General features: G+C 56.5%; 9 protein-coding genes across 9 annotated transcripts; 4 read left to right on the plus strand and 5 right to left on the minus strand.

Moving 5' to 3' along the window:
• Window positions 1–476: 476 nt before the first annotated feature.
• SODALDRAFT_331183 (5-oxoprolinase) lies at window positions 477–5,279 on the plus strand. Its single transcript, XM_028611396.1, has one exon. The coding sequence runs from the start codon at window positions 828–830 to the stop codon at window positions 4,968–4,970; it is 4,143 nt and encodes a 1,380-aa protein (XP_028469260.1). The 5' UTR covers window positions 477–827; the 3' UTR covers window positions 4,971–5,279.
• Window positions 5,280–6,043: 764 nt separating this feature from the next.
• Window positions 6,044–7,919, plus strand: SODALDRAFT_271137 (adenosine deaminase family protein; the record flags this gene model as incomplete). Its single annotated transcript, XM_028607751.1, has 2 exons — window positions 6,044–6,882; window positions 6,995–7,919. 2 exons carry the CDS (start codon window positions 6,044–6,046, stop codon window positions 7,917–7,919), a joined length of 1,764 nt encoding a protein of 587 aa, XP_028469261.1.
• A 30-nt stretch (window positions 7,920–7,949) lies between these two features.
• SODALDRAFT_377127 (NAD(P)-binding protein) lies at window positions 7,950–9,803 on the minus strand (the record flags this gene model as incomplete). Its single annotated transcript, XM_028614887.1, has 8 exons — window positions 7,950–7,980; window positions 8,060–8,183; window positions 8,312–8,948; window positions 9,022–9,239; window positions 9,277–9,323; window positions 9,410–9,472; window positions 9,545–9,624; window positions 9,729–9,803. The coding sequence occupies 8 exons, from the start codon at window positions 9,801–9,803 to the stop codon at window positions 7,950–7,952; spliced, it is 1,275 nt and encodes a 424-aa protein (XP_028469262.1).
• Window positions 9,804–11,120: 1,317 nt separating this feature from the next.
• On the plus strand, window positions 11,121–11,546 carry SODALDRAFT_262618 (ribosomal protein L22e; the record flags this gene model as incomplete). The annotated part of the gene is made up of 2 exons (XM_028607460.1): window positions 11,121–11,317; window positions 11,426–11,546. Coding segments are annotated over 2 exons (318 nt in total), but the record flags the coding sequence as incomplete, so codon positions are not given.
• Window positions 11,547–11,939: 393 nt separating this feature from the next.
• On the minus strand, window positions 11,940–13,341 carry SODALDRAFT_349436 (carrier protein YMC2). Its single transcript, XM_028613421.1, has 2 exons — window positions 13,001–13,341; window positions 11,940–12,893 (listed from the first exon to the last, which is right to left on the minus strand). Exons 1-2 carry the CDS (start codon window positions 13,092–13,094, stop codon window positions 12,049–12,051), a joined length of 939 nt encoding a protein of 312 aa, XP_028469264.1. The 5' UTR covers window positions 13,095–13,341; the 3' UTR covers window positions 11,940–12,048.
• A 463-nt stretch (window positions 13,342–13,804) lies between these two features.
• SODALDRAFT_292174 (U3 small nucleolar ribonucleo protein IMP3) lies at window positions 13,805–15,039 on the minus strand. The gene is made up of 4 exons (XM_028608683.1): window positions 14,865–15,039; window positions 14,746–14,803; window positions 14,336–14,615; window positions 13,805–14,240 (listed from the first exon to the last, which is right to left on the minus strand). The coding sequence occupies exons 1-4, from the start codon at window positions 14,960–14,962 to the stop codon at window positions 14,125–14,127; spliced, it is 552 nt and encodes a 183-aa protein (XP_028469265.1). The 5' UTR covers window positions 14,963–15,039; the 3' UTR covers window positions 13,805–14,124.
• Window positions 15,040–15,225: 186 nt separating this feature from the next.
• Window positions 15,226–16,392, plus strand: SODALDRAFT_331190 (ribosomal protein S18). The gene is made up of 3 exons (XM_028611397.1): window positions 15,226–15,412; window positions 15,580–15,902; window positions 16,023–16,392. Exons 1-3 carry the CDS (start codon window positions 15,316–15,318, stop codon window positions 16,200–16,202), a joined length of 600 nt encoding a protein of 199 aa, XP_028469266.1. The 5' UTR covers window positions 15,226–15,315; the 3' UTR covers window positions 16,203–16,392.
• Window positions 16,139–19,079, minus strand: SODALDRAFT_292175 (complex I intermediate-associated protein). The gene is made up of 3 exons (XM_028608684.1): window positions 18,993–19,079; window positions 16,641–18,928; window positions 16,139–16,553 (listed from the first exon to the last, which is right to left on the minus strand). Exons 2-3 carry the CDS (start codon window positions 18,896–18,898, stop codon window positions 16,385–16,387), a joined length of 2,427 nt encoding a protein of 808 aa, XP_028469267.1. The 5' UTR covers window positions 18,899–18,928; window positions 18,993–19,079; the 3' UTR covers window positions 16,139–16,384.
• A 1,131-nt stretch (window positions 19,080–20,210) lies between these two features.
• Window positions 20,211–22,042, minus strand: SODALDRAFT_270242 (iron transport multicopper oxidase FET3; the record flags this gene model as incomplete). The annotated part of the gene is made up of 4 exons (XM_028607707.1): window positions 20,211–20,784; window positions 20,833–21,414; window positions 21,494–21,639; window positions 21,704–22,042. The coding sequence occupies 4 exons, from the start codon at window positions 22,040–22,042 to the stop codon at window positions 20,211–20,213; spliced, it is 1,641 nt and encodes a 546-aa protein (XP_028469268.1).
• Between the last annotated feature and the right edge of the window lie 988 nt (window positions 22,043–23,030).

Consider the following 23,030-nt stretch of genomic DNA (forward strand, 5'->3'; position numbering starts at 1 on the left):
TCCGAGTCGTTCGGCCGAGATCTAACTTCAGGTACTGAGTACCTTACGGTTGACACTAATTTAGGTATCCGTACCTAATTCGGTACCTTATCCGTACACTAAGGTACCTTATCGGCACCTGGAGACGTTTCGGGGACTTACCATCACGCATGAGTTCGAAGTCGGTACCTTGGGAACTGGTCAAAGGGGTTAGTTAGTTGAGACGAGTGTCGTCCCTTGGAAGCATAAGAGTCGGGACAAGTCGGGCTTGTACGGTACGGACACTTTCTCACTGACTGCCCTAGCGCGCTAGTTGAGGTACAATCTCGGTTTATCAGCTTATCACGGCCTCTTGGGGAAGCCCCTCAGGTGGAGGAGGTGGGATGCGGACGGAGTACGTACAGTTGAGGGGACAGGCCGCAGACGCGGGGTTCAAAGCGTTCCGATGACGGCAGACCGTGACGGACATTTGGTAATGATTGCCTTTCCTATTACGAAGTATTTCGTACGTATAAGGTATCTTCTGTCTTCCATTGTATCTTCAGCTTCCTACCTCATGCCCCCGTGCTGTGTATCGTTCGTTGCTTCGTCTTTCTCCCTCCCCATCTTATGTTGCATCCTTTCATCCGAATCCCAGTCCTGCATCCTGCTCGTGAAAGCTGCTAATGTCCAAGGTAGCTAAGTGCTCAAGAGTCAACCCTGAGAAATAGCACGGGATACGAGACTACGACCATATTCTCCGACACTATTCCTGATACAAGTTCACAAGCACAAGGTGACACGGGCAGACGGGAGGGACTGGAAACAGGGAAAGAAGGAAACTGCGAGCAGATAAAAAGAACACCACAATGAGCCCCAACGAGCCAGTACCCCGCGGCCGGGGGATCCGCATCGCCATCGACCGCGGCGGCACCTTCACCGATTGCGTCGGCGAGCTCGACGGCCGCGAGATCATCATCAAACTCCTCTCCGAAGACCCGTCAAACTACGCCGACGCCCCGCTCGAGGGCATCCGACGCATCATGTCCCACTTCACCGGCCGCGAGATCCCCCGGGGTGCCCCGCTGGACACGTCCCAGATCGACTCCATCCGCATGGGCACCACCGTCGCCACCAACGCCCTGCTCGAGCGGAGAGGCGAGCGTATCGCCCTCGTCGTCACCCAGGGGTTCCGCGACTGCCTCGCCATCGGGAACCAGAGTCGCCCCAAGATCTTCGACCTGGCCATCCGCAAGCCCGACGTCTTGTACGAGCACGTCGTCGAGATCGACGAGCGCGTCACTCTCGAGGACTACGCTGAGGACCCGGAGAGGACTGTCACCAAGGTGGATGTGCTTGCCGGAACCGAAGGGGCCAAGACCGCCGACCTTGTTCAGGGTGCTTCGGGCGAGGCCGTGAGGATTCTGCGGCGGCCGCAAGAGGAGAGCATCAGGGCCCAGCTGCAGGAGGTTTACAACAAGGGGATCCGCAGCATAGCCGTATGCCTCATGCACGGCTATACCTTCCCGGATCACGAGGCTTTGGTCGGGAAGGTGGCGAGAGATGTCGGTTTCCAGCACGTATCGCTGAGCCACGAGCTGATGCCCATGATCAAGCTGGTCTCCAGGGCCACCTCCGTCTGCGCCGACGCCTACTTGACCCCCGCTATCAAGAAGTACATTTCAGGCTTCCAGTCGGGCTTTGAAGGCGGTCTCGGCACCAGAAGCGTGAAGGAAGACAAATCGAGTAGAGGAGCGAGGTGTGAATTCATGCAGAGCGACGGCGGCCTGGTGGACGTTGAAAAGTTCACCGGTCTGAAGGCTATCCTGTCGGGGCCCGCAGGCGGCGTGGTCGGCTACGCCGTCACGTCTTACGACGAGGAGACGAAGATTCCTGTCATCGGCTTCGACATGGGCGGCACCAGCACCGACGTGTCGCGCTACGGTCAAGGTCGCTATGAACACGTTTTCGAAACCACCACCGCCGGCGTCACTATCCAGTCCCCCCAGCTCGACATCAACACCGTCGCCGCCGGTGGCGGCTCCAGGCTCTTCTGGAAGAACGGGCTTTTCGTCGTCGGTCCCGAATCCGCCGGCGCCCATCCCGGCCCTGCTTGCTACCGCAAGGGCGGTCCCGCCACCGTGACCGACGCGAACCTCTACCTTGGCCGGCTCCTCCCCGACTTCTTCCCCAAGATCTTCGGCAAGAACGAGGACGAAGGCTTGGACGTCGAAGCGAGCAAGGCCGTCCTGCAGGAACTCGCCGACCAGGTCAATCGGGAGACGGGGAAAAACATGAGCGTCGACGAGGTGGCGTACGGCTTCCTTACCGTAGCGAACGAGACCATGACCCGGCCGATCCGCTCCATCACCGAGGCCAAGGGCCATGACAGCTCCAAGCACCGACTGGCCACCTTCGGAGGCGCCGGCGGCCAGCATGCTGTCGCCATTGCCGAGTCCCTTGGCATTAGGCAGATCCTCGTCCACAGGTACTCCTCCGTGCTGTCGGCGTACGGCATGGCGCTGGCCGACGTGGTTGACGAGCGCCAGGAGCCGGACTCGACCTTGTGGGCGTATCCGGGCCAGGCGGTCGAGGAGCTGAAAAGCAAGATGGAGAAACTGAAGGAGAAGTCGCGCCAGGCCCTGCGCGATCAGGGTTTCGCAGACGAGGAGAACGAGATCGTCTTCGAGGAGTACCTGAACATGCGATATCGCGGGACGGAATCTGCGTTGATGATCATCAAGCCAAGCGACGAGGACGACTGGGATTTCGGAAACGCCTTCGTCAAGCAGCACCGGTACGAGTTCGGGTTCACCCTGGACGACCGCGACATTATTGTCGATGACGTCCGCGTGAGGGGCATCGGCAGGAGCTTCAGGCGTACGGAAAAATCGGTGGACCAGCAACTGAAGGAACTCCGCCGGAAGGACGTCGAACAGGACAAAGTGTACGATCGGCAGCAGGTGTATTTCGAGGGCGGTCGCCTGGACACCCCCGTGTACAAGTTGGCCGACCTCAGCACCGGCCACTCCATCAAGGGACCGGCCATGTTGGCCGACGGCACGCAGACCATCGTCGTGACGCCCACGTCGACGGCCCTCATTCTTGATACCCATGTTGTCCTGGAACACGAGCCGGACAGCAAAGCGCAAAAGGAGCAGTCGGGCCAGGACGACCGCGAAGTTGACCCGATCATGCTCAGCATCTTCGGCCATCGGTTCATGGCCATTGCCGAGCAAATGGGACGCGCCCTGCAGAAGACGAGCGTCAGCACCAACGTCAAGGAGCGTCTCGACTTTTCGTGTGCCATCTTCGACGCCACGGGCGGCCTCGTGGCGAACGCACCCCACCTGCCGGTCCATCTGGGCTCCATGTCGACGCTGGTCAAGCGGCAGGCGGAGATCTGGAAAGGGAACCTCCGAAAGGGAGACGTCATCATATCCAACCACCCTTCGTACGGCGGCACCCACTTGCCCGACGTGACGCTGGTGATGCCGGCGTTCAACGAGGCGGGCGACGAGATCCTGTTCTACGCTGCATCGAGGGCCCACCATGCCGATATTGGAGGCATCACGGCGGGAAGCATGCCGCCCCACTCGAGGGAGCTGTACCAGGAAGGCGCTGCGATCAAGAGCGAGAAGCTCGTCAGCCAAGGCCGGTTCAACGAACAAAGGGTCGTCGAGCTGTTCTACGACGAGCCGGCGCAGTACCCGGGCTGCAGCGGCACGCGGTGTCTCGCGGACAACATCAACGACCTCCGTGCGCAGGTGTCGGCGAACCAGAAGGGCATCTCCCTCATCGAGGGGCTCATCGAAGAATACGGCGAGGACACGGTGCAGTTCTACATGGTCAGCATCCAGAAGAACGCCGAGCTCTGCGTGCGGAACCTTCTCAGGGACGTGAGCAGGCGGTTCGAGGGCAGGGACCTGCAGGCGGTCGATTTCATGGACGACGGCAGCCCGATCCGGCTCAAGGTCACCATCGATGCAGAGAAGGGCGAGGCCGTGTTCGACTTTACGGGGACGGGGCCCGAGGTGTACGGCAACATCAACGCGCCGGAGGCGGTGACGTTCAGCGCCATCATCTACTGCCTGCGCTGCCTCATCTCGGAGGACATCCCGCTCAACCAGGGGTGCCTGAAGCCGGTGACGGTGGTCATCCCGCCGCACTCGCTCCTCTCGCCGTCGGACAAGGCGGCGGTGGTGGGCGGGAACGTGCTGACGAGCCAGCGGGTCACGGACGTCATCTTCAAGGCGTTCCAGGCGTGCGCGGCCAGCCAGGGCGACTGCAACAACCTGACGTTCGGGTTCGGCGGGAACGTCGGCGGCGCGGAAGGCGAGGCGGTGAAAGGGTTCGGGTACTACGAGACCATCGCGGGCGGGAGCGGCGCGGGCCCGACGTGGGAGGGCACCAGCGGCGTGCATACGCACATGACCAACACGCGCATCACCGACTCGGAGGTGTTTGAGAGGCGGTACCCCGTGCTGCTGCGCGAGTTTTCCCTGCGGCCCGGATCGGGCGGGCGGGGCAAGCACAGGGGTGGCGACGGCGTGGTGCGGGATATCGAGTTCCGGATCCCTGTGCAGGTGTCGATTCTCAGCGAGAGGCGGGTGTACCGGCCGTACGGCATGGCGGGGGGTGAGGACGGCGAAGCGGGGCTGAACCTGTGGGTGCGGAAGGTGGAGAAGAGCAGTTGGGAGACGTCGCTGAAGAGGTTGCGCGCCAGTAACGGGCAGGGGGGCAACGGTGATGCGACAGCGGCAGCGGCAGCGGCAGCGGCAGGGGAGGAAAAAGGGGAAGAAGAAGTGCAGTACGAGGAAAGGAGGTTCAACTTGGGAGCGAAGAACAGTGCGCCCATGAAGCCGGGAGACCGGATCATTGTGTGTACACCTGGCGGTGGCGGCTGGGGCGTCCCCGGGGAGGAGAGAGAGGTTGATCGTCGGCCGGATCCCAGGGCGGCGTGGAGGGGTGGGAGTTTCGCGAATCGGGAGGATCTCCAGGTGCAGGTGTGAGGGGGGGCCGGAGTCGTTTTTGGATAACTGACAACGTTATGAGGACAACGATAGAGGATGGTAAGAAACAGAGACATATTAGATGGGTGCGGCACAACTCCTTCGCTTGTAGTTGGGCTCAGTGGAACCCCCTGATCGGAGGACGGGGCACCGGGGGGAGGAGACCCACTTACCGCCGATATCACGGGACTCGGATCGGTGTAAAGCCGAGAGAAGAGCCGCGGATAAGGGGTCCTCGCCTATTCTGATCGAACCACGCCCTTCACTTGTCATACCACTCAATCTCCATATCTGACCGTCTTATTTATTCTTTCATATCCCTGTTAGTCCCTGGCCTCGGATAAGGTCGACTGAACTGATTCGAAAAGCTGATGTACGGAGTACTTTCGTAAGGTAAGGTACCTTACTTCAGATATCGGCTGACAGGTGGTCTGTGCACACGCCCACAGTGGTGTACGAAGTTCTGTGGTCCGTGACTCCGTGTGGATTCCTATGCACCGTACGGGGTACGGAATTTATTTACTGGTGCGTACCAAGCTTCCCCAATACTTCTGTACTATTTGGCGATATTCATACTTGTACACTGTACGAAGTACCTACCTATTTCGTTGTCTCAAGAGCACCTTCACCACCAAGGGAAACCATCACGAAAACACATTCACCCTTCGATCCTGGAGTTGCTCCCATCCTAAATACACTGCCCCCTTCTTCGTCTCTAATGTAAGTAATACATACATATCCTACGAGAAACAGAAGCTACTCTTTATAATCAATTACCAATTTGATTTCTCGCCGACCACAAGGATCCGCATCCGCCCTTTCCGCATCCGCCCTTTCCACATCCGTCCTGCCCCTCGTCTTCCAACCCTCTATCCCTACTCTGGACGTCTCATGCAAAACGTCTCTCACAGGAGAGTATCTTACATTATACTACACTAGTTATCTGTTTCGAATCCTGGAAATTTTCAATCTGTCCTGGACCGTCACATCCCCCCCGCCCCCCATCATATCCCATTCACAACTGACGTCACCTGAATTGCCCGCCTCTATCCCTTATATGCACCCAACCCACCATGTCCCTCTCCGACGAAGACTACGAGCTCCTGGCCCAGGACATCCCTTCACTAGATGACCCTTTTATTCGCCAATTCGTCTCCGGCAGCGAAGCCCTGCAATCCAAAGAATCAGCCCTCCGCTTCGACGCCCCCTTCCGCGCCTCCCTCTCCCCCATCGCCCGCCGCGCAGCAGCCATCGTCTCTCGAATCCGCGAGCACGAGAACAAAACGGTCTGGTCTCCCACCGCGGCGGCAGGGGAAGCCGATTCAGACAAGGGAGATTCCAAGGATAGAGCAGTCCACCCAGGCATGCCATTTCACCTCGACAGGCCTCTCATCGAAACAACCGACCTCTGGCGCATCGTCCGCAAGTTACCCAAGGGCGCGGCGCTACATTCTCACCTAGATGGCCTGGCCGACTTTGACTACGTGATCGGCCTCCTCCTCGAGACACCCGGGATACACATCTCCGCTCACGGCCCTCTATCCTCACCCGCTTTACTGGTTTCCGGCCACGTTCGCTTCCGCCTCCGCTTCCGCAAGAAAGAGACGAGCGGGGCATCCATCTGGGCATCCGATTATGTTCCCGGCACCTGGGAAGCGCTTTCTAGAGCGGCAGATGAGTTTCCCGACGAAGGTAGAGCAGGTTTCATGCGCTGGTTGAAGGCGCAGTGCGTCATTTCGCCCCATGAGGCGGTCCAGGATCGTCATCACGGCCCTGGTGCCATCTGGCGCTCTTTTGAGCGGTGCTTCCAGATAGCCGACTCTATCCTTCACTACGAACCCATTTTTCGTGCTTTCTTGCGAAGGCTCATGAGCCATCTTCGTGATGGTGGCGTTTCTTGGATCGAGATACGGTACGAAGGGCGCCTCTATTCCCATCACACGCGCCGTCAGGCCCCCCTCTCCTATCCGTCTCCATCACCGTTTCATTTTCGCGTTTTGCTGATAAAACCCTGAAACCCGTAGAATCACATATGCCCTGGACTTTTACCGTCAAGGCAGCGAGACCCCCGAAGAAGACTACCATTACCTGTACAGTGTCATCGACGAAGAGCTTACACGCTTCAAGTCGGACCCGGCCAACTCCTCCTTCTGGGGCCTCCGCGTCATCTGGACCTCCCCCCGCGCCCTCCAGACCCGCGACCTAATCCAGGACATGGACAACTGCATCACCACCAAGCTCGCCTTCCCGCATCTCATCGCGGGCTACGACGTCTGCGGCCAGGAAGACCGCGGCCGACCCCTCCGCGACCTCCTGCCCGAGCTCTTCTGGTTCCGGAAACAGTGCGCGCAAGAAGGCGTCGACATTCCCTTCTTCTTCCACGCCGGGGAGACGCTCGATTCGGGACCCGGAATGGCAAACACGAACCTGTACGACGCGCTGCTGCTCGGGACCCGCCGGCTGGGGCACGCCTTCTCGCTGTACCGCCACCCGCTGCTGATCGATATGGTCAAGGAGAAGCGCGTCCTGGTCGAGTTGTGCCCCGTCGGTAGTAACGAGATGCTGCGCCTGTCCGGCCCCGTCGCGACCCATCCGCTCCCCGCCCTGCTGGCTCGTGGCGTCCCCGCCGCGTTGGGCAACGATTGTCCCGGCATGCTGGGACAGGGCCGTTCGAGCACGTCTCATGACTTTTGGCAGGCGCTGCAGGGGTGGGGGGATTTGGGACTCGAAGGGCTGGGTGCGCTTGCTGAGAACAGTGTCCGGTGGGCTGCTTTCGAGGATGAGACGGCCGCAGAGTGGACGGCGCGAGTCCGGGAAGCGAGTCTGGGGGAAGGTGTCAAGGCGCAGAGGCTGAAGGAGTGGGCTACCGAGTGGGAGAAGTTTTGTCTGTGGGTCGTCATGGAGTTTGGAGAAGAGTACGGCGATGAGCCGGGTCCCGCAAGACGATGATGATGAATCCTCGGACTTAGGGGCCCTGTACTACTCTGGGCCACTGTATTTCAAGCCAGGCCTGAAAGCCGACAGGACCAAGGTCGACCAAGTTGTTTTGGGTGACGAGGTCGTTGAGGTTGGCTCCGTGGAAATCATACCGGCCGTCTGCCGTGGCCCGGAGGCGTTCAATGTACATCCACTGCGACCAGTCCTGGTTGAGCTCACATTCCCGTTGTTGTTCGGCAAGCTGCGAGTACGGTCTGGTTCGGATACTGAAGCCCACTAGAAGAAAGGATGGCATTTCCTTCGTCGGCGATGGTCCAGATAAAGACTAGAAGGAAAGGAAAAGAAGGGAAAAAAGGGAAAAAAGGAAAAAGAAAAAAAATTATAGGGGCTGCGGACAAACATACCTCCACGGACTCGACTACAGAGAGCAAAGAGATCTCGCACAGACATGCGATCACCGCGCATCTTATACTCGCGAGGCCAAGTGTCGACTCCCAACTCGACGGCGGCCGCCACGAAGCGGGCAACGTCGTCCAGGGACGTCATGCAGATACGGGCCGAGCGGCCGTCGGCGTTCAACTCGACAATATCCGCCGCCCCCTCGCCGACGTCGATAAGGTAGTCGCCCTGGTTGGCAACGCAGCTGCTCGCCCCCATTCCGTAGGGGCCGAGCCCTCCCGGACCGAACCGTTCGTAGAAGATGCCGCAGGAGAACGCGGTCCACTGCATATTGCGCGACCTGGAGTTGGCGTAGTGCTGGAGCAGCTGGCGGGCTTCGGCGGACCCGAAGTCTAATGGATCGCGGTGGCCGGGAGGACGGCGGTCCAGACTCCCTTCGAACTCGGCCGGTACGAAACGGCGAACACCGGCACTGCGAGCTGCCTTGACGAGGTTGATCTGCTCGGGCCCGCGGAAGGTGGATATGACGAGGTCGACGCCGCGGAGAGCGTATTGCAGGGCACGGGAGTCGCCGTAGTTGACAACTGCAACTTGGCAGTCATACTGATACTCGAATGCAGGCCGGGGCTTTCCAAGACGCGGCTAGTTAATGGGAAAGGAATGAATGAGGCATAGACGTACGAGGGGGTCGACTCCGGGGGGGCTGTGGACTCACTACTCTTGACAATACGAGGACTGGGTTGGCGGACTGGCTGATGTGGTGGGCGAGGAGGCCGGCGAGAGTGCCAGCTCCAGCTATAGCGACGGTGACCATGACTGTGTCGTTGGCATTGGCGTTGGCAGTGGGAAAGCCGTCATCGCTGCCCGTGTCCGATTCGAATGAATCCCCCCCAGAGGTAGCCTGGCATTTATTATGCGATGCGCATACAGAGTCTTGTCATCAGGCCGTGTCTCGCCTGAAGCCACCCACCATCAGCGAACAGGAATGACTCAAGGTCGCATGACGACCCTGGATGGCTGTTGTACAACAAGGCAATTACGGCGAAAAGGACTAGCGAGGCCTCGAGATGGCCAATCCCAAAAAGCGGATGATGGGGCGTGACATGGCAAAGTGGATGAAGTCTTCCCTACTGGAGTAAATGGGGCGGACGATGACAGAATGGAGACTTGCGAAAGAGGTTGTTTGAAGCAAGGAAACAGGTCAATATAAGATAAGGGCCGGCCGGCAATCTCATAACCCCAAAGATGGAGGGATGGCTACCTTAGGCAGGGTAGCAGCCTCGGCTTTGGCCAGCATGGGAAGACGGGAGACGCATGCCTAGCTGGCACGGCAGGACAATAGGCATCAACGAGCGCAAGGGTCGATATAGGTGATCCAGGTGACATCTAAGCTCGGGTCAATGCCAGGCGGCGGAGGTGCACTTTCCGACAGTGTAGTGTACCGAATGAAACCGAGATGCAGATGGTTGTCCAATGAAGAGGGCGGGCAGGGGACATGTCGGGTATGGACAAATATATCGTGCATGTCGCGGCCGCAGCATGCATGTCAATCACGACGCGAAAGCCGCTCGTCCCAAGGCATCTCCGGCATTTGGTACCAAACGAACGGTTCTTCATCGAGGTTGTCATCAAGTTCGGGGTCGACGTCGGGATCGAGGTCGAGGTCGAGGTCGAGATGGTGATCCGACGCCAACAAACGGACGTAAACGGAACCTGGATGAGAACCAGGCGCATATAACTCGCGCACTACAAGGAAATAGAACAGAAGCAGATGACAAGTCATTGTGCTCATGTAAGACTTTCCAAGCAGTTTACCCATCGATCTGTAAGCCACATGGAAAGACTTCTTTCTTGGCTTCCCTTCGGTGGCCGAATCAAGGCTGTTTCCCCGATGATCTGCCCGTCATAGATCATAGATGTCTCTCATAGTGGCAGACCGGTGAGGAAGAGGAGGCGTAAGTAGGAAAGTGAAGGGGGTGGAGGAAAAGGAAATAAAACGAAAAGGAAAGGGAAGGAAAAGAAGGGAAAGGAGAAAGGACCCCAAGACCTCAATACAACCCAGCTCGTCGAAGCCTGAAAACGACACGGTCGAAGACATAGAGAAGACAACGAACGCTGATGATGGACGATGCTGGATGTCGAACGAAATGCACCGGACGTGGCGGTCATTCAAATTGGAGTCTTTGGGGACGGGGACATTTGTTGGTGTTGAAGGATGAGATATCGGCCAGCAGTCTTTCTCGAGGTACGGAGGACGGAGTACCGTACCGTACCCTCTTATCGCTTGGAGGGCCACAGCCACTGTGACATCACCCTGCCCCTCTGCACTCGGTCGGCACTGTGGCTAAGTGGGTGTTCTACAGCGGAAATAGTATGATCCGGCTTACCCTAATCGGACCAATTGACGATTTTCCCCTCCCACACTGAATATCTGGGCGAACTTTTTTGATCGTTGCTCCAAAAAAAAAGAGACATCTCGAACATCCATCCACGCCCGTCGAACGTCCCGCTCTTCATTCCTCAAAACCACCACCACTGGTCCCCCAGGCGCAGGATACCAACTTCTTTGCGTCCTCCAGATCACCAAGTCACAATGGCTCCTCAAGCAGTATGTACATGACACCGCTTTGCTGTTGGCCCAGTCTCGGTTCTCCGAGATGATGGCGTAAAGCAGTAGGCTAAGGTCATTTTCTTCCCTCAACGTCAAATAGGCGAACAAGAAGGCCGGCAAGGGCAAGACCACCAAGAAGGTACGTAAAGAGAACAATGACTTGAAGTGACAGCACATGATTGACATGCCTCACTCTATTCCAGTTCATCATCAACGCTTCTCAGCCCGCCAACGACAAGATCTTCGATGTCGCCGCCTTCGAGAAGTTCCTCCAGGACCGCATCAAGGTCGAGGGCCGCGTGAACAACCTCGGCGATAACATCACCATCTCCTCGACTGGCGATGGAAAGATTGAGATCATCTCCCATAACGACCTCTCGGGCCGCTACCTCAAGTACCTGTACGTGTTCTTTGACGACCTGCCGACCTGCCGCCCCATCTCATCCCATTCGTTCGCTCCCCGCTGACCGGCTTTTTTTTTTTTTTTTTCTGTTTTCCGCCATCTTAGGACCAAGAAGTTCCTCAAGAAGCAGCAGCTTCGTGACTGGCTCCGCGTCGTCGCCACCTCCAAGGGCGTCTACGAGCTCAAGTTCTTCAACGTCGTCAACGATGAGGCCGACGAGGACGAGGAGTAAATGCCGATTCACGGATCCACGAATTCACGAATCGCGACGGGGCTCGCCCACGGCGCTCGGTGTCGCTCTTGTTCTTCTGGTCATATCGGGACGAAGATAATGGGATGCGGCTGCATCGCTCGGTGTGGGTTGTTGGATTGTTAGCACAGGGAAGGTAAAACTCCTGAAAATGTTGGCACCGATGAGTGCCCTGTGATCTGCCATGACTTCACAGCCAAAAGTTCGCTTGCTTTTGCTGTCTTCTTGCATGTGCGTGTGTGATGATGACTATACTATACCTGGGTATCCTCGATCCATCGTATCCCCTAGACCTAACCTACAAGGAGTGGGGGCCGCGTCTATATCACTCCCCCCTTAATGTCCAAAAAAAAAAAAAAAAAGAAGAACAAAAGAAGAACAAAAGAAGAAGAAAAGGAGAAAGAAGATGCCGAGTTATATATACAAACATTCGTATCCCACCAAAATCAATCGATGGAGGTCGAGGGTTTCACCCCCCTCAGGGCAACGCTCTCATTACGCCCTCAAAGGCAACCAGCGCCATGGCATTCGCAGGGAAAGCGCGCAAGAAGCAAGGCATGAAGCCACGCCAGTAGCCCCTCCACCCGTTCTCGCGCCGAACCGCCACCGCAGCGTCCCTCCACCGGGGGAACCGCCTCACCCCGTCGCCGAGCGAGCCGCCCAGCGGATCCGTCATGATCCGCTGCTTGACCACGTCGGACGGGTAGCTGCTCAGCCAGAAGACCTGGGCGCTGAGCCCGCCGGCCCAGAAATTCACGGCGGGCGCGCCGAGGTCGGACCGCTCGCGCAGCAGGCGGGACAAGACGTCGTAGCTGCCCCACCAGCAGAAGAAGAAGGAGCGGAACAGCAGGGTAGAGCCGAGGCCGTGGTACACGCCGCGGATGCCGTGCGCGCGGAAGATCTTGCGCACGCAGTCGATGGGGCCCTGGTACAGCCGCTGCGCCTTGTCGGCCGCGTACTGGATCTGCAGCCGTGCCTTGACGTGCTCGACCGGCGCGGCGATGAAGCTCACCGTCGCGCCGGCCAGGATGCCCGCCACGCCGTGCCCGTGCCAGGGGAGGCTGTCGGCCCGCACCGGCGCGCCGGGCTGGAAACCGCGCACGTGGTAGACGTGCTCGGACAGGAGGCGGCGGTACACGTTGAGGGAGCCCAGCATGACGGAGTCCATGAACATCCACCCGACGAGGGGAGGGCTGGCGCCCTTGTACAGCGCGAGGATGCCCTCATTCCGGACCGTCTGGGTTACGCACTGCAGCGGTCCTGCGAAACGGGCGGCGTCGGTCGTTTGGAGGCGGACTTTGACCGTGTCGAATGGGTGGCCGACTAGGTTAGGAGTGTGTTAGCGACGGGGGGAGAGACCTGTAGTGAGTCGACCAGATACTTAGATTGGAATGACCAAGCAAAAGAAAGAAAAGGAAAAGGAAACTCACCTGTTAGTTTGGCAATGCCGGAAAAGACGCCAGCCACAAACCCTTTGTAGTTCTTAAAAGCCGGCTTTGGCTCTTCCCTCACATCCTCGGCCATTATTTGAAGATAAGGCCGTCACTGCGTTAGTGACGTAGAGGCAGCGAAATGGTTTCTGAGCTTCGCAAGTGAAGCTGTGAGTGTGTCCAAGACCGTGGCCCTGTCTGTATGGCGACAAATGTTCCCGGATGGTATGGCCGCCAAATACAAAGCGTCAAAGATATGGAATGTATGGACTCCATCAGGCGACAATGTCACCGAAGGTAGGTAATCAGTATCCCCGACTCTGGAGTTTTGGAGACACACGAACTGCGATAAAATAAGCTGCACAAGTGAGTGACAGCGTCCCGCGCCGATCTCGGGAGTTGATGAATTACTAAGTTAAAGGTATCTCGAAAAGCGCCTCGGTTAGGTACAGCACGGACCAGGTTCGGATACCTCTTACTCGTACCTTCACTTTGTCCCTGTACGAAATGAATACTTCGTAAGAAGAGACCCAACTTGACGGGAACAGAGGACTGGCTAAGTTAGACTGAATGATAATTTCTAATAGCTGGAGCTGGACGATACGGGCTAGGGACTTGCTAGAGACCCCGTGGATCAGAGAGCCACTGCCAACAATCACAGGTCCGCTGCTATGGCATCTTCACGAAGACAGCCGTAGGGGGTCCAGGGGTCAACGGGGCATCAAAATCAATACAATACGACCATGGCGTGGCAGATCACCGCAAGGAGGGATTCTCTAAAAGACTTCCCAGTCACGGAAGGAGGGCGACTGAGGATCGTGAAGGAAGTGAAATGGTTTCTGTTCTATCCATCTTCCCACTCATTCAAACATGTACATGTTGAGATCCATGAATGACCTCATTCGAAAGAGTTTGGCCTTGATAGCCTTTGACGCCATTCGCAGGTAATTACTGGATACCTCGTGGCACGTTCATATAGCCCGAGCCTCGGTCTCCAGTATGTTGTCGTTAAGAAGCCGGAAAGTCGAGAATGTTCTTCGCAAGAAATCAAGAAACATAGGCCGGTTTCGTTTGAAGACAAGCATGATATATTCTCCCACAGCAGCCCACCCCAAAAAAGTCGCTCATAACAGTTCGAAATCGTCCAGCTTGTCGCGGTACTTCATGATAGTCTTCTTGATCTTGCTTCCAGGTGCCCAAGTCACCAGGTCCTCCATATTCCTGGTCACGAAGAAACTTGCTGCAGTCGCACACAATGTTAGCAACCCCTCGTCCGACGCACTTTAGGGGAAGAAAAAAAAAGGAAAAAAAAAGTCTGAAGGCGGCAATGCTCACGATCTGTAATGGTCTCTGTGCCAACTCTGACGTGTCCTTGCTCGATCAGCTTCGTCGCCGCTTGCACCGAAGGCGCCATGTGTAACCTCGTCATGACAACAGGCAACCTCCTCCTCGCCATGGCGGAAACGGTAGCTCCGTGCTCAACGGCAGAGAGCTTGCTAGTGGTAGACAATATGCCCATGTCGTAGAGCTTGTCGAGGAGAAGCTTCTCATGTTTCTGGCGGACGGCGCTTTCGGGGGAGAGGAGAGACAATCGATGCGCTAGCTGGCGAATGGACTGTGTTTGGGTGTTCGTCAGCGGATGGAATCCCCTTGGAGAGGCACATTTCGAATCGCCGCAGAGGGGAGAGGGGAAAAAAAAGAAGAAGAAAAAAGGAGAAAAGGGGAAAAAAAGGGAAAAAACGTACGCCACATATCCTGTTATACTTGTGGTAGTCCTGGGGCTTCTGAATCATATATCTCCGCCTTATTGTATTGTTAGCACTGGAGAGGAGACCAACAAGGCCTGGGTCCAGGGTCCATTTACCTGACAGCGGCATCGCGATGATCATTATCGGATTTGTAGGTGATGAAGTCTGCCTTTTTCAGCAGCTTCGACTCGGACCAGTTCAGTTTCCGGACCATGATGGGCGACTGGGAAGAAAACGCCGGGTTGAAGAGCAGTTGATCTACCCAACACCAGACATCACAAGCTGGTGGTTTGAGGTTGAAGTGGTCATGGGCCAAAAAAAGTAGAATGCGCCTATCGATAAGAGATAAGAACCGGTAGTTCAGCGATAGCAGAAACGTTCCGTTCCGATTTGGCAATGGTACGGTACGGTACTGCGCAATGGCCGTATTAGTCATGCCTCGAACTCTCACTGGCAGGTACCAAAAAATCTCCCCAGAACCATCTACTCGGTAATCCACGAGAACATCAACTCCGTCGACAACAGATTATACACGGATTGGAACGGATTCACCACACGACCTTCACGATGCCTCCCCGGTTACCCTTCATTCAGAGCGGCTCCGCGCCCTCCAGTTTCCTTCGCCGCCTCGCCAGACCACTCTCGACAACACCAGCCCTCTCCCGTACGTTCAGTCTTCGCTCTCTCACCCTCCCGGGGAGACGAGGTCCTCAAGCTTCCCCAAGCTTCCCCTATCTTGCCTCCTCTCCTCCCGTCTTTGAAGAGCAGAACAAACGACACGGAAAGTCGGGAAAGAGGAACCCAGCTAACCCTCCCATCCTCTCTAACTAGAATACAACCCAGCCTCCAACATCCTGACCCTCGACAGGCAGCCAGCCGCGCAATCCGCCGAGCGCGTGCAGAACCTCGTCCGCGAGAAGGCCCGCGCCCAGTCCGAAGCCCAGCAAGCCAAGCGCCGCGCCGACCTGCAGCTCATCCAGGAACGCAAGGTCAGCGACGACTACATGCGCCAGATGCCGCGCCGCTGGCAGACCGGCGACGTGTACGCCCCGCACGACCTGAACCCGCACCAGCTGGCCAAGTGGAAGCGGCGGGGCCCGTCCGACGTCGACGTTGTGGATCTTTTGAACGTGAATCCGTTGGATATGTATCGGGTAGGCTTTTCTGCGTCCCTGCCTTCTTTTTTCTTCTTCTTCTTTTTTCTTCCCCCCTTTTGTTTTCTTTGTTTTGTTGATTCCATTAAGCTAACTGGACCCCCCCCCCCCTTGCCACAGAACTTCGCCATGATCTCCGAATATGTCACGTCAACCGGTCAGATCAACAGCACTAGGTACACAGGCCTACGACCACGAAACCAGAGGAGGATGGCCAAGGCGATCCGGAGGGCGATGGGCATGGGCATCCACCCGAGTGTGCATTACCACCCCGAGCTTCTCAAGAAGTGGACGAGGTAAACGACGGTGGAGGGAAACGGGAGTATGGGTTGAAGGTTTCGCCGGCGAGGGAGACAACCTCGCCTTTTATATTTTTGTGCTTGTGATAGTGTACAACATGTCAGGACCACCGTCTACCAGATCATGTACCATATATACACATAAAATGACCTTGCTTCTGCTTTCTTATCATGTTATACAGATCATGCCCTCAATGTCCGCTGTAGCTTGTACTTTATCAAGCCGTTGGAAGTCCGGTGATATCGCTTCCTCTTTACCTCGCTCCAGAGTTTCGGATACGTCTCGGCCGCCCAGTCCGCGAATTTGCGTTGCAAAGTCTGACCCGGCAGGGCGTTGTGAGCAATGCCCAAACTGATTCAGTGTTAGCACAGTCTTCTCCAGCTGTTTAAAATAGATTAAAACAAATGAAAGGAAAGGAAAAAAAAAAAAAAAACCCACGTCATCACGTCCGGCCCGTAACCGACAGTCTGCGGCATCCCCTTGATGGCCTCTTGCACGACAGCAACATTACCATTACCCGCAAGACCACCAACATACGCCGCAAACACAGACGGGGGCACATCGACCTCGAGCGTCTCCAGCTTCTTCCAAATCTCCCTCGCCGTCTGGTCGCCGTACGGCAGCTTCTCGCACACAGCGAAGACAATCTCGAGGCTGCTGTACGACGGCCCCTCCGCCGACCGGACAATGTCGTGCCAAAAGTCCATGGCCCGCGCCGGGCGCCCGCACGCCGCGTACGCCAGCATGAGGGCGTTGTACAGCCTCGTGTTGGGCTGGATGGCGAGGTCCATCTTCAGCATGTTGTGCACGAGCGCCAGGTGCTCCTTCGCGTCCGGGTCGGCGCAGTTGCCCAGCCCTTCGAAGCACTGGATGTACGTGTCGATCGTGGGGTGGAAGCTCCGGTTGACGTGCTGCCGCATGTGCCCGAAGACGTGGATGGCCATGTCGGGCCGCTTCCGCTCGAAGAACGCCTGCATCAGCTCGGTGCGGTCCTCGACGCCCGTCTCCAGGAAGAACTGCCGCAGGATCGAGTACGCGTCCCATACCCGGGCCGTGCTGTTCTTGCGGTCCAGGCAGTATGCGATGAAGGCGTCGCGGACGGACTTGCGCTGGTCGGTGCTGTGTTGGAAGATGTTGAGGGACAGGGTATCGATGATGTCGAATTGCTGGTCGTATTTGAGGTACACGGTGCAAAGAGCGACGACCGTGTCCGGATCCAGGGTGACGATGCGCTGCTCGAGGACGTCCAAGATCTCGCGGATCGCTTTGAGGTCCGGTTGCGGCATGTCGCACAGCGCTTGGAGGTACCTATTGATCACCGGTAGATCCTCCTCTCCCTGGAGGCTCGACTGCGATAGGCTCCTGTAGGATTCCCTGGCGGCGGAGAGATCCTTGGCCTTGATGCGCGAGTCCATTTGCAGAATGAATGTCATGGCATTGGGCTGGATACCCAGCTCCGATGCAAATGATAGTAACCTGTCGGCAAGATACGGGTCGTTCTTGTTCACGGCCACCTCTATCAGACCGTTGATGGTATCGACGTCGGGCAGCACGGAGGGGTCGTCCGGATTGTGCTTGGCGACGACTTGGAACATGCCCTTCAGATCGTCCAGACCTTTGCCCATCGACAGCACCGCCCACTGGTAGACGATGTCCCAGTACGGCTTGCTGGGGTTCGCGTCGACAAGCTGTTGGAAAACGGGGTTGACCCACTCCCGGTTTTTCCCGCGGGAGGAGAACAGAAGCAGCTCCTTGTAGGTATCGGATCTGGGGAGCTTGTTCCCCGTAATGGGCTTGGTGAACCACTTCCTTGTCTCCTTGGAACGATCCTGCTTGGCAAAGAACTCCGTCATGGTATGGTGGAATCCGGGGGTGTAGTCGACGCCTTCCTTCTCGGCCTCACTTGCAGTTTCCAGCAGCTCCTCCTCCCGGCCCTCGTGCGCGAATCCTCGAAGCACGATGAGCCACAGAGCTTTTGAAGACTGGAGGGGCAGTCCCGCAGCCTTCAGCTGAGCCCAGTGCTTCCGTAGTTCGGTCCGCGCCTCTGTGGAGGCACCGTATTCTGTCAAAGCCCACAGATAGGCCTTCAAATCGTATGCGGCGGCGCCTTCGTCATCGCCCTGCCCACCGGCATGGAACGTAGAGGCAGACTCGTCTTCGCCCAACAGCTCCCTCTCCCGTTTAATCGCTTCATAAAGAGCCTTGGAGAACTCGAGGTGCTCAGCGCGGTCCTCCTTGGGCGGCTTCAACAGCGCGTCACGAGCCGTAGTAAGATCCAGGAGCGTCAGTCCCTCGTCTGGCTCGTCGTGCGGGTTCTCCAGGAGGTATCGTAGGAGGTTTCGACTGTGGCGGGCCTGCGTGCTGTTGACAGCCACGCCGAATCGTTGTTTGTACGAGAACAGTTCCCGAAACGCCTCGACGAGTTCTTTCCGAGGCGGAGGCCGGAGGTTATCAAGCGTGCGATTCCTCCAGGTCAGCACCACGGTCCATCCCGGTTCGTACTCGGGCTTCTTAATCTGCCTCGGGGCTTTCTGGAAGATGCCGAAGAATGTTCTTCGACAGATAATATTTCTCCAAGACGACGGTATCACTGGTATTTGGCGACGGGAAGGGGATGAGAAGACGGCGCAGGAGGGCATTCGGGGCCTGGAGACGAGGGCGCGCCGGGAGACATGGCGGGCCAGATGCGCCCTCATGATGTGGGTGTACGCTATGACGGGGGGCTCCTGGGCAGTTGGAACGAACAGACGGTCAGCCACTCAATTGACATGGTGCATGGGAATAACTTACTTAGGCATGTTTCGGAGTAACGATATGAACATTCGTCTGGGCGCCTGTGATGCTTAGTCGGGATCAATCGTAGTCGAAAAAGATTCCACATATGGCTTCGAATGTGCGAAAGTATGAATGATATGAATGGAGTACGAAAGTACGAAGTAGAAACTGAGGTGGAGCTCTGCTAGGTACGGTACGTAGGTACATAGCCATTCAATTCCGGAGTTGACGCTTCTCCATCTCCGACACACAGGCCATCACGGACTATACCGAGCAGTGGGTATTGACGCTTACAAGAATCGCCCCATTTTCACCCCCGATTATCGCTTGTTTTGAAGTATATTCTACTAAGCAATTTCCCCTTAGCCGTACCAACCCCTCCGAGCCTCGACCTCATGTCCTCCCCTACCAGTTCCACGGCTTCCAATGCTGTCCAACCCATACTGACCTGTAACATGAGGAATACGACGTCGTATTTGAAACGCTAACGGATCTCTCTCACCTGACCGAAGAACCCGGGAACCACTCACCGACCATGTGGCTCTGTGTGTTACTATGTGGCGTCTACAGCATCGCGTCTGACCACGCGAAATCTTCCGCAGACGGTATCACAATCCTAGGGTTTCTGTTCCTGCGGTGTCAAGCAGAATGCCTGTGCTCCATATATCTGCCGTACTCGCTCATGGTATCTATGTGCAAAGGTAAACCATATATCGTCACTCTCCAAGCTGTGTAATTCCATCCAACAACTTCAACTCTAGGCATGCGTGTTCGCATTAGGCCGAGTTGCAGGCGTCTAAGGAACCCTATATCCAAGGGGGAAAAGAGAAATAAAGAGAGAGAGGAGATGCAAAAGACATCGTCGCTTTCCTTCCAGCTTCCATATGTACTGTACGGGGGAAGAAATTTAACAGGAAAATCAAACTTCAATCAGTATATAGACGTAAATCATCATCCAGAAAAAAGAAAAAAAAAGGAGAAAATAGATCCACCTCCAGACCAACTTCGCCATCCATCATAAATTCATGTGTATGTGTAGTCGTTACGCCCGTGGCATGATTCGAGATCGGATCCGGCGCATGGGGCCGTCTTCGAAAGGCGGAGGCCACTCAGCACTATTGCCAGGCATAAATGTCAGCCAAGGCATGCAAGGCAGCAGAACAGACAGGCGCGTGAGAGCCCCAAGAAGACAAGGGAAAAAAGAAAAGAAGATAAAAAGAAGATGAAAAACACTCACCCTGCGTGGAATCGCGGCGGCTTGTCGTTCATATTCCACGTATGCAGCGGATTCTCCAGATCACCCCCGGCGTTCCCAGCCGTCGGCATGCCTATCCTCCTGCAACTATCGAGATGATCCTGAGGGATATCTAACCCACGGAGCTTCTCCGGCCCCAGGATAAGTGTCGCCGTGAGGCCCATCTCGACATGCCATTCGATGTGGCAGTGGAAGAGGTGCACGCCCGGATTGTCCGCCAGGAAGCGGATCACGACGTACGAGTGGGCCATGACGTCCACCGTATCGCGCAGGGGTGGGTACTCGTTGATATGGGTGGCATTTGGCCCGGGCCACACTCCCGATCTTGCACAGGGCCGGTCGAGCACCTCGAAATGGTGGCCGTGGAGGTGGAAGGGGTGATTGCGGTCGTCATGGTTGTTGACCACAATATCGACGATGTCTCCTTGCGAGAGGATGAATGGATTCACGGCGCCGTAGACGACGGGATTGGTGTTGTGTTCCCCCACGGTGGCGGCAGTGTACAGCGTGGGTACCTTCTGCAGCACGTATGGTATATGGTTGAAGCATGCCCTGGTGAGTGTAAGCGACGCTTGTTAAAGGACGAACGGGATGACACACCTAGGAATGTTGTATTGATCCTGGCAAAACTCAGCCTCGAGCTGGATGAGTCTGTTAGGATGAGACAACGGACGGTAATCCCCAAACGGCTCCAGGCGAGAATCATCCATAGGTCTCCACACAGTAACATCCCGGTTCCGGCGGAGAGGCGCATCCGGGTCCGAGATGAACTGACCAGTGAGGTTCAGGGGCCATCTTGGTCTGAGTTCGGGGTTAGTATAGTCAGGATTCCCATCCAGAGCGATGAGGAAGGGGATGTTGTCGGAATAGGTGTCCGTGAAGCAGACTAGAATGTCGTAGCGCTGTGCTGGAGCAATCCGGACCATGGACGCTCTGGCCCTCCTGACATTATACCCGTCGATGGCGATGACCTGGGCGTCGACCTCTTCAAAGTTGAGCATAAAGGACGCGGCAGCTGACAGGTTGATGAAGCGGAGCCTGTACGTCTTGTTTTTATCAACATGAAAGTGAGGGTTTCGGCGGACATCGTTGACCAGGATCGAGTCGATGCCCGGAGGCGCAGGGGGTTCGTTCTGTGGGCTGAGCAAGAACCGCGACAGATAAATGGTCTGCTCGTGGTACCTAGAGCGATACGAACACATGAGCAAGAGGAGCAAGAGACAATCTAATGGCGAAGGAATACTCCCAACGAGAAACTTACCAGTCTGACAGAGTCACCACCTCCTCTTCGTCGTAGTCTTCACTATAGGGGTCGTCGGGGTCGTAGACCAGGAGGGCGCCTCGAAGGCCGTCGACGTATTGGCCCATATTATGGGAATGATACCAATACGTCCCAGGTACGTCGACCTACGGCGGCAACTCGGTAAGTATTTCGACGGCGTATCTGCGCTTTCTGGGTAGTAAGACATACCGTGAATCTGTAGGTGATGGTATCCCCAGGCCCAAGGGGACACTGGGTGACCACACTCGCCCCATCCATGAAGTTGGTCTGGATCTGTCTCATGCCGTGAAAGTGGAGACCCGTGGTCTGGTTTCCGAGGTTGTTGGTGAGTCTCACGACGACCTCGTCACCTACCGAGGCCTCGATACTCGGACATGGCCACTCCCCGTTGATGCCGATAACTGGCCTCGTGACGCCATCAGGAGTAGCACTGATCCAGTCCGCCTGCCAGTCATAGGTGACCGTATCGGCTCGAACGACGGCCGCCAGAAGCAAGAAAATGAGACGGACTAACTGTAGGCGCGACATTATAAACGGTCGCTGTCGAACAAAAACGTTAGGAGATTCTCGATAACAAGGGGAGCACAATCATGGACGAGGAAGGCCGACGATATATATGATGGCAGCCCAGACAGAGAATGGGAGGCCGTTCGCGAGACACACTTTCAGAAATCGGGTCCCCCGACATGGGATAATATACCAGCGGCTCAAGGATCGCGTTTACCAGGTCCCCCAAGTGTTGCTTTATTCGGCGATGATCAGATGATCAAATCGTAAATAGAAAGCGACGATGTGTTCAATGCCGAGAAGCGCGAAGTTGCCGAAGTTGCTAAATCCGTCGACACGTTGCATGCCCCGGGGAGGAAGAGGAACAAACGGGCGAGGGCCTGGTAACGGTCACGGGCAAAGGCTGGGGCAACCCGAAAAAGCCGCTATTGGGAGAGGGAAAGGGGTCTCGGGGCAGTCACTTTCGAACTACCATGCCGATTCGCCGATGAAGAAAAGCCCGATATGCATGTGAGAGCTAACGTGGTGGCTGGTGTGGCCTGAAGCGAGAAGCGAGAAGCGAGAAGGGGGAAAGGAAAAGGAATAGAAGAAAAAACAATGAAAGAAAAAGGAGACCATTTCTGGTTGCGGCGAAGATTCCTGCTCGCTACGGATAATCCACCTATGCTCGTATTCCCCGTCGATCCCCGGTATGGACCGTAGAAGCTAAGCCGTGATGGTCATGGCAGGGCGATTCCGCCGACATGGACGAGCACAAGGGGGGGATGGGACACCCTGAAGCGAGTCTATCGGATGAAGGGAAAGGGCGGCGGAATCATGTCGTCCAACACTAAAGCCATGGTCATGCGGCAGCGGACGAACAAGACCTCGATTATGTTGAGCACAGCGTAAGGTGAAGCTGCAGGGCCGGATAACAACCGACGGAAACTCGTGGTCAATGTGCCTGTCTTGGGCACGGACGGAGGTGACCAGAGTTATAAAAAAAAAGAAGACCAAAAAAAGAGAAATT

Source organism: Sodiomyces alkalinus (genome assembly GCF_003711515.1).
Source record: "Sodiomyces alkalinus F11 unplaced genomic scaffold SODALscaffold_2, whole genome shotgun sequence".
In the NCBI taxonomy this organism is placed as follows: domain Eukaryota; kingdom Fungi; phylum Ascomycota; class Sordariomycetes; order Glomerellales; family Plectosphaerellaceae; genus Sodiomyces; species Sodiomyces alkalinus.

Excerpts from the sequence above, each read along its gene's own strand:
- SODALDRAFT_331183 (XM_028611396.1), top strand. The coding sequence starts at position 828 with ATGAGCCCCAACGAGCCAGTACCCCGCGGCCGGGGGATCCGCATCGCC.
- SODALDRAFT_349436 (XM_028613421.1), bottom strand. The coding sequence starts at position 13,094 with ATGGCCGAGGATGTGAGGGAAGAGCCAAAGCCGGCTTTTAAGAACTAC. Across the intron at positions 12,894-13,000 it reads CGGCATTGCCAAACTAACAG|TCGGCCACCCATTCGACACG; the intron begins GTGAGTTTCCTT and ends CTCCTAACCTAG.
- SODALDRAFT_292174 (XM_028608683.1), bottom strand. The coding sequence starts at position 14,962 with ATGGTCCGGAAACTGAACTGGTCCGAGTCGAAGCTGCTGAAAAAGGCA. Across the intron at positions 14,616-14,745 it reads AGTATAACAGGATATGTGGC|TCCATTCGCCAGCTAGCGCA; the intron begins GTACGTTTTTTC and ends ACCCAAACACAG. Across the intron at positions 14,241-14,335 it reads CACAGAGACCATTACAGATC|CAAGTTTCTTCGTGACCAGG; the intron begins GTGAGCATTGCC and ends GTGCGACTGCAG.
- SODALDRAFT_331190 (XM_028611397.1), top strand. The coding sequence starts at position 15,316 with ATGCCTCCCCGGTTACCCTTCATTCAGAGCGGCTCCGCGCCCTCCAGT. Across the intron at positions 15,413-15,579 it reads GACAACACCAGCCCTCTCCC|AATACAACCCAGCCTCCAAC; the intron begins GTACGTTCAGTC and ends CTCTCTAACTAG. Across the intron at positions 15,903-16,022 it reads ATCCGTTGGATATGTATCGG|AACTTCGCCATGATCTCCGA; the intron begins GTAGGCTTTTCT and ends CCCTTGCCACAG.
- SODALDRAFT_292175 (XM_028608684.1), bottom strand. The coding sequence starts at position 18,898 with ATGAGGGCGCATCTGGCCCGCCATGTCTCCCGGCGCGCCCTCGTCTCC. Across the intron at positions 16,554-16,640 it reads TACGGGCCGGACGTGATGAC|TTTGGGCATTGCTCACAACG; the intron begins GTGGGTTTTTTT and ends ACACTGAATCAG.